Here is a 15,156-nt window from a genome sequence, read left to right on the forward strand (position 1 = left end):
TTTAGCATAATGTTCTACAAAGAGAATTCCAATATCGTAGCCTTTCGCATTTGACTTGAATACGTGAATATAAAAGTTGTGGTAAACATTAAAATTACTTAAAATTTTCACTATTTGGAGCTTACGGATTTGTACGAATATGTCTCTATTTACTTCTTGCATATATTAAAATATTTAATCTCTTCCTAATCTACATAACTTTGGACTTGCACACTTTTATGTCTTTAACAGCTTTTCTCTTTGAAATACGAGTAATTTGTTCATTCAGACTTGTTTGTATTGCGTTTCAATGATGAATCATTTCCGTAATGCTAATATTTAAGCCTGCGTGATTTTGAAATTTTTGTTTCTTATTTTTTTAATCACAAATCAGGTGAGAAATTGATGGCAGAAAACGTGACGGGCCTCCTTAGTTTCAAACGTTTACAAGTATTCAATACATTTGGCAAAGTGTTCCTTGTAAAGTTTTCAAATTTCAATAAAGATCGAGAAGCATTAAATATTTCTCATCGCTACAATTTCAATAATAGCTAGAGCTAAATACAATATTTACTTTAAAATATACAATACAGTACTTTTTGCTACTATGGTAAAATTCTTTATTCAGTTTAGTATCCAGTTGGTTTCACAAGCAAAACAGGAACAACGAAACTATTGGAGCAAAGGCAACAAGAACCAACAGAGAACAATCAGGTGCGTTCAGCGATAAAACAGGAAACAGTCTGGCACACCAGAGGTGCTGATCACTTCTAAAGTAAAAAAATAAATAACTCACACCACGCGGTCTCTCTGGGAGATTTAGCATTTTGTACCCTTCTAGGGAGATTGCTCCTCGCTCAGTAAAGACGAAGAAAATTATCTTGTTTGAGTCGCGTTTATGTGTTTCTATAGAACTTGTTGCAACCTTACAACATCAGCAAACAGCCCAGAAACAGCAGTCTACAAATATGGGATTCTAGAAAATATTAAATATAAAATTATTTATAAAAATTATTAAATATTATTATAAATGATTTTTTTCTAAAATTTTACACTTTGCTTGAAACTATTTACTGAAATAGTTGTAGGTGCATCTCAAGAATGATCAAGCCCTGTGTGACATTTTATAAACGTTTGCCAATTTAAATGGAGTCTTATTACTCAGACTTAGTTATAAACGTTTATAAGTTCTACAGTAAGTCATACAATACAAGCGGACGAAGCCACGGGTTATTCTGGTGTTATACAATTTAGGGAAAGTTGTTTAAGTAATCAAATACATATGTCAAGAAATTCTTAAACATTTGTGAATTTTTGATGTTTAGATTATCTCAGATTGTTTCACTACATTTGAGCGCTTAAATGTAGTGCAGACCACGTTGTGAATAGTGCAAAGAGACTGAGAATTATTACACTCGACTTCTCCATAAATACTTCAAAGCTCAATTCTGGACAGCTCATTTCCAGTATACTTAAGAACCATACTTCGAAAGATGTTAGGGTTATTTTAAAACTTAAAATCAAGTGCCGATGGCCGAGCGGTCTAAGACGTTGGACTTGAGTCCGAGTTAGAGATAGCGCAGGTTCGAATCCTGTCTGTGACCGTTGCAGTTTTTATCAGTATCATCGACTTTTTACTGTGTCGACTCTCCTACTTATTCTGTTTGATAAGATCCTCGCACAGGCCAGTGGCCCATGAGGATGGGCAGAGTAAGGCTTAAGAGGAGACCGGCTTCTCCTTTTTTTTAAAAAAAAAGAAAAAAAGACATTTACATAAAGCCTGGCCGTATTGGTGCAATTTGAACAAATCCGGCATCACAAAGTAACACCGCTGGTAAATGTTTTCTTTTATTGCAAATGTTTGTTGGTGTTGTTGGTTGTTAAACAATAGAATATGTCTTATTTATTTATGTCCTTCCTCAACTATACGATAACTTGGTTACAGATATTTCAAGCATACGAAATGAGAGAGATTAACAGTGTGAAAACAATGATGAAAATGGACTTTGTGGGTATAAAGATTGGTGGATCTCTGGGGGTAAAATTTGTACCGTCGATATCATGTATTTTCATGACATGTGATATTACCAATCCAATTGTTATTGGTCATATATTTAATTAAAATACATTTGTATCCACGTTTATATGTATGTTTATTCCCTGTTACCACAATATTTCATGGAACGTTATCATTTAAAATTTCGTCACAAAAACGACCTCTGTAATTTTACAAAGATACGTGACTTAATAACATGACTGAATGTTAGTGTAAAAATCCACCAATAAAATATACAGGTTTCAAAAGATGGCTGATTAAAATGTTGACACCAGATTCCACGAAAATTGACGAGCTACATAACGATCTTGTGCAAACACATAAAACGTGTCACTGATTTTATATAGGGTTTAAAAAGCAGGTATACAATTTTTCATTCAGGTATGTTTATTTCGTATGGTTCTAAACAGTAAGCAAAACGCTTTGTATTTTATACTGTTCTATTCCTTAACAGTTTCTCATTCTATTTAAGATTTTGTAGAACCTTATGGGATCATTATTTAAAACAAAACCGTTTCGAAATGAATAATTTTAATGCATTTGATACTATACGCCAGAATAAAACACATGTTAAAGATTTAAATTCTGTATTTTAAACATATGCTGAGGTAGATATCTGGAAACTGTAAAATAACACTACAAATAGTCAGTTAGATGCTGGACGAGGGAAATATAAAATATTACAATGTTGACAAACATTGTCTAAACTTTGACTAACAATTTAGTACATATTACAATCTATGTAGACTAATTATTTATTCTGTACCGTTAATTGGTTAATTAAATTTCATATAATGTAAAATTCACAACCTAGTCAGCCAGTATAATTTAATATTATTTTTATCCAATGTTCCGGAACTAAATTATTGGGTGGAGTAACTACCTAATTGGCACGCGTATGAATATTTTCTTCTAACCCTTTGTAGCAGCCCAACTATGTGACCGAGCAGACCTCGCGCGCTTTGTCCGTAAGTAAAAGTTATCTTTTCGTATTATTAAATTAGCCCTTTGATGCCAAAAATACAAAAATGAATGTAACGTAAAGTAAAGTTGTAAATAGTAAAGTAACGTACCCTTGAAGATCTTTTATTTGCTTGATTGAGATAGATAAAAGTTGGGGCGTCGTCCATGGCGAACACGTTGTTATAATAAGCAATTTGTATCATTAAATGGCTAATACCGTCGCGAATTTGTTTTAGGCGAGTTCACGTAGCTCACGTACCTGATGTATCTCACGTGTTGTTTGAGTAGATGGCTACCAGTTTCCCAACTCTACTCCTCTTCTAGAAATAACCGTTCTTAGACTGCAGCTTCAATGTCTCGTGCCATGACGCCGACACCCGGGTTGTGAGTCTACATATTGCGAAGGGAAGTGAAATCTTATTGTTTTATAAAGTAGAACATCGTAGGCATAATTCCAGAGAACATTGGATATTTTAGGCCCACTTAGAAGATATTCGTTGTTAGTTCTTGTGTTCTAATTGGCAGCAACGTGGCATTACATACTTTTCCTTTACCATCTAAAAGTGGTGCTTGTAAGTTTTCGTAATTAAACTGAACTTATAAGTAAACTTTGCATTTCTAGTATTTATTACTACGACCTCAGAAGTCACCACCCTCATGTGTTATCGTCCAACGGTACAATTTTAATTGATTACTCTATGGTTGACATGTTTCTAATACCCTGCTTTGAAAAATCACACTCGGGAGTTCGTCTATACCTAGAGCAAAGTTTTACCTCGTCGTGCCGAACAGTTATAACAATTATTAATGATTAACGACGATTCAACAATAAAATAGTGATGAAAAGTTTGTTACTTAGATTGTCTTTCAACTTGGAGATTAAACGGTTTCAAGTAATAAAACATCGGAAACACAGTAATTAAAAGCGGCAGCGTTCGTTCAAGTTGGTCAATCCCAATTTGTCCATTAAATCAAACTACTTAAATTGATATGAGATTGAAGCCTTCAAAAGGAATCATTTCGTTACATGGAAAACACGTGAATTAAAGTTGCGAAATAACGTCACAAGCTTAGATTGTATATGTGTACGAAACATAAGTGAGTTTAGTGTATGTTGCTACAAAATCAATTCACCTACAGGTGTATTTTATAAGTAGGACGAGGAGTGGTTGTCATCCTTCTATATTTTCAATGTTCAAATTCTTTGAGGGTTGAAGTCTCGAGGTTGACTGTATGCAGAAGATTTTCGTACAGAAGATAAAGATGATTAAAGAAGAGCAAGTTAATTATGGAGAATATTGCAATTTCTGATGTCAAAACCCCTTGGAGGTCAAGTAATAACAGGTCGGTCAGTTAGAAGAAGGTAGTATATTCACCCTGTGTCTTACTCATACCCCCTCCATGTGTCTTTGACATTTGTACTCCTAAAGAAGAAAACATTAAGGAAGTCCAAAATATCAAGGAAATTCATTTGATTTTGGGCCATCCTGAAAGGTGGTATCACGAAAATGCCCGTCTAATTTGTGAGTGCATATGTGTAAGATCCGTAGAGATCAGTTTAGTGCAACAATGCGATATCTTATCTGCACGAGTGGTTGGTGAATACGAGTACTCGGCTGCTTTGTAATGTTTTTACATTTTCAAATTACAAAGAGAGTTTACTACGTGTTTTAATAACAGATATTTTTTTAAATAACAGTTTCCAGGAAGTTTTATTATTTATAAAAAAGGGAATATAAAGAAATGTCACTAGCTGATACCCTCTAAAAGTTCTCACTAAAATGTTATAAAGGTCGAAAACAACCTATGACCCAATCAAACTAAAATCCAGGCCAGGTTATTCAATTTTGTAAGAAGTAAACGGTAAGACGTTAAGAATCTCTTTGGGAAATATTTTATTTCTTTAACAATGATTAGTATAATACTTTTATACTAAAAATTATTATTTATTTCCATAAAATATAGTGACATTTCGTACCTATCACTTTTATTCACGCCCTGGAAGTGGGATGATCACTCCATTGTACAATCTTCAGTTGTGGAGCCGGTAACTGCCCGAAAGAATAAGATGATGATGAGCTTGGATGTAATTTATTTCCCCAAGCTCTGCATGAGGCAGTTCCAATTAATCTGAAGAAGCGTGTAAGGTTCTAAACTGAGCTTGTCGGAGATTGCTGCTGAAGACTGAAGAAGATCGTTAGTCACTCTCAGGTGTTCTCTTCTGAATGGAACACTGTTTTGGATATTACTTGGCTTTGAGGTGAGCAAAGTTCAAGATTCTAAAAATATCTACTATCGTGTATTAATCATTGAATGAGTATTAAATTATGCATTACCAAGAAAATTAATTTGTGAACAGTAGATTATTACGTTTAGGGTAGGGCCGGCTGTAGGAAACTTTCGTCATTATATGAATCTTGCGACATTATAGAATTCTAATTATTATAGTGTTTATTGGGACAGCAAATTATCTATTTGAATTACAAGTTAATCAAAGTAGGGTATCTATAATGTAAACATTTCATTGCCATTTACTCTGGATTATACTCTGTGCTTTAAATCAGCTGTTTAATAAAATGTATTTCTGTTCGTAATAATGAACGATTGACGATAAATGATGTTATGAAACTCAATCAGGAAATTTATACTGTAACATTTATATTATTAAAACTGAATTGGGGCCAACCAGGCATCTGCTATTTTACGCCTCGGATTATTAAGTAACATCATAGTCTCATGAGTGAGCAATACTACAAATTCAGTGTATTATACGTTGTTTGGTATAATTTTCTTGTTCGATCTTTACAATCTATTTATACTAATCAATTTGGATAAAATTTCAAACGGCCATTCTATGTTTGATTGGTGAGGTGCGCTTGAAAAACTCTGGAGTAGAATGTCTAAGTGTTGATTCATTTATTGTCAGCGAATGTTCAATGTTCATGGTGGCTATCATAGATAGAAAAGTTATTGATTTAGTTCGCAATAGTTTGCTTGAATTCTAAATTATAAACATTCAAAACAATTGAAATGTTTTCACAAATGTTGTACATTATAGCAATTATCCTTGTTTAATATTTCTAGCATTACATTTCTGCTACCTTACCTACAATTTTTTATAAAGGAGAGGCCAATCCCCTTTTAAGCCTTATCCCGCCGTCCTCATGGGCCACTGGCCTGTGCGAGGATCTTATCAAACAGAATAAGAGGGAGAGTTGATACAGTACAAGGTCGATAGTACTAATAAAAAGTACAACGGTCACAGACAGGATTTGAACCTGCACTATTTCTAACTCAGACCCAAAGTCCAACGTCTTAGACCACTCGGCCATCGGCACTCCCAATCTTCATTGGATCTTTGTATAAAATTGAATGTTTAATTTACTTAGTTTAAAATAATGTTGAAACTGTCCTATTGTCAAGTAATTTTCAGTTCATATTGGCCTATGTGGTAATTTATATAATGTAAGGTTTACCATACTCCTAACTACCACCCATAGTATTACCTTTCTATACAACCAAATAGATATATTGTAACGCCGGTCTTTAACCAACTTCGATTTGGCACGAAGGACTTATTTACCGTTCCAGCTACGATGAGCAACCATAGAATTCTAAACAGACAGTTATCCCATTCTCGCACCTTTACAACATCGTATACGAGGTCGCGCCCTTGCTATAAACACAGGCGTCGTTGTTGTGGCCTAAGGTGGAGGTCACAACCATAGATTACAATAAGACCAATAGATAGGAAATAGGGTGCTCGCAGGTGAAGCCACTGCGGAGCGGCTAATACTCAACAATATGGCGTCGCGGGCGCGAGTCACCCTACTGAGGAGCGTCGCCTTGCACCCCCGCTCTTCACTTCGCCCTTGTCGAGCTTACTGTAGTCACCCGCTATACACTCCGCTTACTGACCATTTTGTACTTCTTATAAAGGCAATAGCTAAGAAATATTTGAAGTTGAGACTACACCATTTTTCAAAGAAATTCAATGAATCAATACACAAAACCAAACTTAGAAATTATCTCTTGAAAACAGTAACGTTCATGGGGCAATAGTTGGTTCATTGAATTTTAAACTGTTCAAGTTTTTCAATTGTATTATAGGTTTTGTCTTTTGTTGTGTTTGTCATCATGGTTGGAAATGGTCACCTAAAAACAAATCTATTTCTATATTTTCTTTCTTTTTAGCGCAATTTTAATTGAAAAAGGTCAATAAACTAACATTTATAATATATGACTTAAAACTTCCTCCTCTTCTCAACTGAGTATTACAGATTAGTTTACAATTACTTGTAAACGTACAACATTTAAGTAATTTTCCATACTTTATTATAATTAATCTATAAATCTTACTTATTGCCTTACTAATTGTATAATAAATGTTTACAGTCTTAACAAAATATTTTATTAAACCTTTATACACTTTGTTATAATATGTAAACATAAATTTTAGATATTGTGTTTTGGGATATTTTGAGCTGAAGGGTTATAAGGTTTAAAGTCATGTTTCCCTCATCTAATAATTTACCCGCATATACAAACTTTGCTCATATTATAGCATATATGCAAACAATAAATAGCAAATAAACTCTTAGTTGTACTTGTCTAGAGTATTGACTCAGATTGAATTCCTTCATTAATTATATAACTTATGTGATTTTATTTGAAGTAATTACTGTAAACAAGTACAAAATAAAGCGTGTTCTACTCACTTTTTATAATATGCTATAATGTACGATACGAGGAAACAGATGCCCTGGCATGGACCGCACGGAGCGTTGAGCTCCAACCGGTCGCGGAACTCGTAAATTAACGTCTCACAAACAATAACTTTCTGACCAAACCATAAGAGCTAATTATAAAAGAAAATATGTTCTGAAAACTTCAACTATTCAACAACATTTTCCACCGTTTTTAAACTTGCCTGACCAAAAACCGGCAAAAGTAGCAGCCGACTAACTTTTTTATGTCAAGTTTTAAAATGTAAACATAATTCTCGACTTCATTTAATTATTTAAATTGCAAAACTAAATTTTTTGAACATTTGAATGATACCACAGGCATCCATAGCTTATTGAATTCACTCACACCAAGTTTCAAAGTATTTTCTTTATTCTAAGTAGGGTAGATCACGAGTTGATTGAAACGGAAACGGGAGAACTGAATTTTTACACTAATCGGAGCGCAGTTTTGAGTTTCTATCCCACGAGAACATGGCGGACCTGGCTTCACCTGCCCCAATGTTGGCAAGATAGGCATAGCCCATCTATTTGGTCTTATTGTAATCTATGGTCACATATTTTTTGATTTATTAGGAAAAGGAGAGGCCAATCCCCTTATTTGATGGCGCTATCATACGACCATATTGGAAATTGTTTGGCAGTAGGCTGCAACTGGGGACATTAAAGATGGCCATAGCAGCTGGCGACAAAGGCTGATAAACTAATTCTGTGGGAAACACGCCTACCTTAAAAATCTTATTAGTTCATAGTGCGTGAGGGAACTAACTTTTTTACTGATCTAGAATAATTTCTATTATGACAATGTATCCGTCTATCTGTCTACTTTAAATTTGGCAACCCATAAATCTAAAACGGTTTAAGTTTAGTGTTGAAATTCAGGATGGATATTGATCTTACAATAACTTAACTAACAGCCGAAACTGAAACAAACGCTGTTCAACGGTTTGGAAACGGTGGCCTTTTAAAAATTTCCACATTAATGCATCATAACTTTATGCAAGAACAAAATATTTTCATTGGACAGAAACTTGTGAGGTTGAGTGGTAGAGAGGGCTAAATAGCCCTAACTCCGCCTCTTGAATAAAGGCATATTTCATTTTCATTTTCATTTCATTTTAAACTAGCATTTGAACAAAAAAACGCCAGGTGTCACATGTTTTGGATTAGATAAGAAATAACGGAGCTAATGCATTTTAATTACTACGGTTGTGCAGGCACGCTTAAAGCAATATACATACGATTTACCTTTATTTGAACAGTGAACAGACATGTACAGTCATTTCTTATATGATCCCATCAAATACACGTTATGTCATTTTATGAATTACTTTATTATGAGTTTTTAAAACTTTTACGATCAGTCATTTCTGGAGTATAATTCAACAGATGATTTATCGGCTATTGTTTAAAGATTAAAACAAGACTGATTGGGAATATTTTATGAAAACAAACCAAAAGTGGTACATGGGGGGATTCCACATATTACGAAACCTACAAAATAGATATCAATGGCCGAAAATACCTATTCATGTTCATATTTATATCTTTACAACAAATAAATATGTTAAAAAGAAGTCTTATGGAAATAAATTGGATCCGAATCTGCAAACTAAAAAATGTAATTAACATTAATTTTAGGTATACAAGAAGAGATAATTTGACCTATAGAGACAACACTTAGCACTAAGATAGATTTAAAATAACATCTTAAACCAAGTCATATAGACCAATTTAGGTAATACATTATACTTCCCATAATTTGAGGCAACTGGTTTTAAAAGCTTAAAAGAGGACAGTTTACCATTTAGAAGAAAGTGACACTGTTCAAGGGTAAGTCTGTTAGGAATCGAACACTCACCTCAACAGGATGAAATGTATCATAAAAGAGCCAGAGTTGATTAATGATTTATGATTAAAGCTTAGAAATAAATACGATTTTATTGTAAAGCATGAAAATACATGAAATTAATAATCTTTTTATGTTGCTCAACCTGGGTGATGCTGCTGTAGAGGCACTGATTCGTTTGCGATACCAATAAATTATGTAGAAGTCTGTTAACAGGAAATAATTCGGAAATATTGTGTACATAAGAATTATTATTCTTGAATGTGGTTTGGTGGTGTTGTTGGATTGTTTTCATCCATCTAACAGTAAATTTGGTGGTTAAGCGGTGCCTTAACTAAATAAAGATAGGTTAGGTATATATATATTTATGATTTCCATAAGATGAATTTTGTACACTCTTAAATCATTCTTTTGTAAATTTTAATGTAAAACCATACTATATAAATTTAAGTCAAGAAAAGACTGATTTATGGACTCTTGCCCTTACACAGTCCATATGGGGACCAGTCTATATGGGGAATGTTTTATTTGAAGTTATGGAAATGTACTGTATATGTTATTGTTTTGTGTATGTGAATAAAATTGTGAATTTGAATTTGAATGACGAGGAAATTAAATCAATCTTTTTATGACTACAAAGGTAAATAAAAACCCGTGATTTACAAAAGTTTCTTGTGCATTTATAGGCGAATCTGGTTGAGGCAGCTAAATGTCTAGATTTACAAACATGCCAGTAAACATTACGCCGCGTAGGACACGGGATTTATGGATTGCGCCACACAGACATTTGATACTAAAACTGCTCAAAAAGAACCAAACATACTTGATTTACATTAATCACCTTAAATGAAAATCATACTGTAAATTTAAAAGCTTGTATATTCAAAAATAAATTGTTGCAAAAATAGAAGATAAATAACTCGTAAGTGTTTGGTGTATTACATCAAGCATATGCAATTTAAGCTTTTAAAAAAGACGAAAATGTGTCGGCTGTATATTTAGGAACAAGGACACAGGTTTTAGCATACATAAATTATTTTTTCCTATTTCGACCACATTTTATGCCACATGATGATGTCACAGACTCTATGTCACTAGACTTTGTAGCTGTTGCTGAAAACTACAATATCGTTAGTGTGCACATAGAGGCTGCTAAATCTCATTTAAATTAATGAAGTTAAAAGTATGGATGGATCCTGCTCAACCTTCAATGGACAAAGATAGATGAATGAAACTCAAGAAACAAAAGCGAACCATTTCCCAAAATGGGCTTTTTTGGTGGGGGGGGGGGTTAGTTTACAATTTTGAAATGTTAAGTTACAGTAGAACTAGTAATTACAATTAAATTAAGCAATAAAACGAACAAAACTTACTAACCTGTGTTTTTTATCAGATATTCAAACTGCTGTGCCAGGACAGTTTGACAATGTTCAAGCTTGTAGTTAGAAACTTGCTGAGAAACAGGCTGTATGGATTCACGCGGGACTTTATGAATTTCCACTACTATTCTGTCCCTAAGGTTATTAAAACACTGAAGGATCGTTTTATACACGATGTTTTTAATGTGACACCACACAAAGAAGTCAAGTGGAGATAGATCTGGCGATCTTGGTTTCATCTTCTGCTTATCCAGTGATTTGAAAAATATTGTGTAAATACTCGTGGACTTGAATATGATACTGGACTTTTATGAGATAAGAGAGGCCTGCCCTGCATCAGGTAATAACTGTAAAACAAGTTTGAGTTTGTAAGGAAAATAGTTGTCTATTGAAGTTATTTACTTTCTGAATGTAGATTTTCATATTTTGCTTCAAATGATTTTTAATTAATTTCAATGATATGTCATTTTGTTCTGGGTTGAGATAAAAGCTCCAGTTTCCACTGTTCTTCTTTTTTCATCAAGACCTTTCAAATGAGGTGTCACTTAATGGGTCTTTGAATTTAAAAGTTTGAGTTGCCCTCCCAAAATCCCATAATTGTAACAGTGACTAAAAAGTTAACTTCTATTTCCTAGAGAGGTGTCTTGAGTTCCATTCCTCCATCTTTATCCATAAAAACTAAATAGAGTGTATCCATACTTTTAACTCACATGTAATCGTATACGTGCATCCAAAAGAATTTATGGTTTTACAAAGAAAAAGAAAAAATCTCAATCGTTTGAATATCTAAGATAAATAGACTTCACAATAAAACTAGTCGTTGTGAGACGGTTCTGCGCTGCGATTTAGGTGTACAGGTACTTACACATATTAATATCAGAGCTACAGGTGCTACTCGGTGTCAGTTAATTGTTCACCAATATTACATGAGTCAAGTGATTTGATAAGGGTGTAAAGTTGTTAATGTCTTCTCGTATTCCTTCATTGACATTCGTAATGCCAGTGTAAAAGACTACTAAAAAAAATTAAAATTCGAATTTTACACCGCATTTTCTTCAAGAATAAAGCAATTATCATATTAGTTTAAAATAAAAAATATAAAACAGTTTTCCGTATAATACCGCACATGCAAGAGAAATAAATGCAACACACATAAGAGAAATTAGCTGCAACATGATAGAGTAGCCATCAATAAAACTTTGACGTCTCTCTTGGTCGGAAGTTAAGTTGTAACTTGTAACTCCTACTGAGAGAGAGAGAGCGATTATTGCGATTGCTACTTACCCTCTTGCCCTCACCCTCAGATATGTATTGATCTAGCTGATGTGGTCGCTGCACCACACAGAAACCTGGAACAAGAGACACTCACTTACTACCTTTGTAACATGACAATTTGTTCTAAATTTAGATGAGGAACAGTTTTGTTACTTAGTGCGTATAACGGCACATTACTCACGCCTTGTATTACTCACTACACACACGCGCACGATATTTAATATCGCCTGAGACTGTGAATAGATGATGACGTAGTGATTAATTATTGCACCTTTCGTTGTCTAGTCTATATAATCTTTAGAACAAAATTAACTTTTGTGGTGTTCATAATCTGATACAAATATTAAGAACAAATTGTGCTAATCAATAGATAAACTCTACTACAAAATTAGTACGTTTATAAACATGTATACATACTCACATATACCTATTTTTTATACACGGATATTACAGAAGTGTAAACACAGGAATATTAGATAATACATTGGAATGTATGAATTCCATAAAACAACTTGATATAGGGATTTACAATTTCCTGGGTAATTTTACCGTTCCAAATTTAAAGAAACCATTTCATTATCGTGACAAGGTATTGTGTCAATCTAAAAAGAAGGGTGGTAAGCGCACAATAAGCAGTATCATGTATTTTACATGACAATTTCAATAAATGACAAATAGTTCAAAAGCATTTCATCTACATTGTTTGCCGTTTGCCATTTCGATAAAAACAAGTGTTAATTAGTTCTTAATTATTATTGAAAATATGTACGTACACCACCCAAACCCACCAACATGAAATTTAAAAACCTAATTGCTGTACGTGTGTGTGTGTGTAGTTATATATTATCTGTCATTTGATATGTGTGGTTTCATCACATCAAATACTTAGTCGTATAAAAATTTTAAAATAAAAAAAACTGATTTAATAACATATATTAAATACAACTGCATGTGATTGGCAGCTTTGTATGTGAATTACTGACAAATAATTACATTTTTACGATTCTTTATCAACCAGCCTGTTCAGCTAAATTACTGGATTAAAAACATCAAAAAGTAGTATTTTTTTATCTAAACGGTTTTACTCTTGAAAACTCCGGATTCAGTGAAACATATCGCTTATCGTCATATAATACTATTGTGATACTGTATAACCAGAAAGTTACATAGTCACAGAAACAGCAAGAAACCAATACTAAAATTAATAATAATAACAATTACTTCATTTACAATAACGGAAACAATGGCAAAAGACAAAATGGCAATCTTTTGTAAATTAGCTGATCAATTTTTCCAGCAATTGTGATAAGCGAAACAGTAAAAGCAGCTACGAAACAAAATTAAAACATTGTATGGACATAATAAATACTAAAAGATATTGAAAATCAGTCCAGTCTGCAATAAAAAAAACTTAGTCCTCCTCTATGTAGCGTGTAATATTTATAATTAGTCAAGTAAAAAACAAAAGAAAAAAAAAAAAATCGTAACTACTATACAAACGTGTATGTGTATGTCTTTAAATAAATACAACATATTTAAATTAAAGAATACAACGAATTTAAATAACAACATATACATATTAACGCGTCTTTAAAATCAGAAATAAATGCTTTATGTTGATAAAGTGAATAAAAGAAACATTATTTGATTTGACAGAATTACTATTACTAAATGTACGGTCTCATCGCGCCGAAACATTGGAATTAATTAATTAACATTCCATTACACAAGTAACAACTCGAGACATCTCGGCATCAGTGTGGAGAGCCATCCTCCATCGCAATATTGCAAGCCAGTAATGCACATCGGTCTATACAACTGAGTGGAGAAAGGCGGAGCCTTATCGTGATTGGCTGGCGCTCAACCAATTAGCGATTAATATGGTTTATCTATCACAGATTGCCACATTTTCCTTAATCTGAAGCTGTCATGTTTAAGGAAGTTATTTTCTTTATTAATTATTAGAGGTCATTGCTAAGGATTATTCGCAAGCACTTTTGTGTTGTCAAATTTTACTGCACGTTTTGAAACTGTCCACGTGATGTTTTGGTGACATAATTTATTCAATAACTCGTGTTAGTATTAAAATATTTTAAGACGGATCCACAAGCACGTGTGATTTCATCGACTCCAGACGTGTAACCTTTTCCTTTACCGGACCGCTTATTCAAATCGTGAGCGTTTAAAATCGCTAGTTTATATATTTGTAATATCCTAAGTATTTATTAGTAGTAACTCTGTTGTGAGTAGGCTAGTTTTTACGCTCAAAAATTTTCTTTGGATATAAATGACACATTATGATTTTCGTGATTTGATTTGTTTTTTTTTAAATTAATTTACGTTGCGTAGTGTACTAACTTTCTTTTTAGTAGTATCTTTTGTGATTCCAGATACAAATAGAAGACATCAGATTATAAAAAAAGCTGGCAGTCTGTGATAAAGACGCTATATTGATTGCTGAATGGTTGAGCCTTAGGCATTCACAACACAGCTCCGCCCTTTGTTATGCATGCGAACGTGCATTACTGATCTTGCCAGTTTTGGGTTAATATATGTGGACTCCTTCATCCAGACTGAAGTATTTCTAGACTTTAATTTTTCTCAATACTTGCAAGTTATCTAACTAACTAACAAGTTATAACTAAGGTTTTTTTTAGTTTTACATAATAGTTTGGGTTTACTTGCCTTTGAAACAATTTAAAATGTTAAGGGCCATATTGTGACGGATAAAAAGACAAATTATTTTATGAAAGTAATACAAAAAATAGATAAAAATATATAATTTGCTTCATAGTCATTGTTAGTAATCATTTTGAAAATGTAAGCCAATCACTAGTTACTATCCTGTAATACGCAATATAAATATTAATGACTGCCATTTCGGATTTTGTTATAAACGACGAAAATCAT

General features: G+C 33.1%; 1 protein-coding gene across 1 annotated transcript in view; it reads right to left on the reverse strand.

Annotated features, from left to right (window-relative positions):
• Positions 1–12,159: 12,159 nt before the first annotated feature.
• The window catches only part of LOC124369387 (mucin-5AC-like), a 76,863-nt gene continuing 73,866 nt past the window's right edge, over positions 12,160–15,156 (reverse strand). The window contains exon 6 of the mRNA XM_046827387.1: positions 12,160–12,320. Coding sequence (XP_046683343.1) covers positions 12,160–12,320 — 161 coding nt within the window. The remainder of the gene's footprint in view (positions 12,321–15,156) is intronic.

Source organism: Homalodisca vitripennis, chromosome X (assembly GCF_021130785.1).
Source record: "Homalodisca vitripennis isolate AUS2020 chromosome X, UT_GWSS_2.1, whole genome shotgun sequence".
In the NCBI taxonomy this organism is placed as follows: domain Eukaryota; kingdom Metazoa; phylum Arthropoda; class Insecta; order Hemiptera; family Cicadellidae; genus Homalodisca; species Homalodisca vitripennis.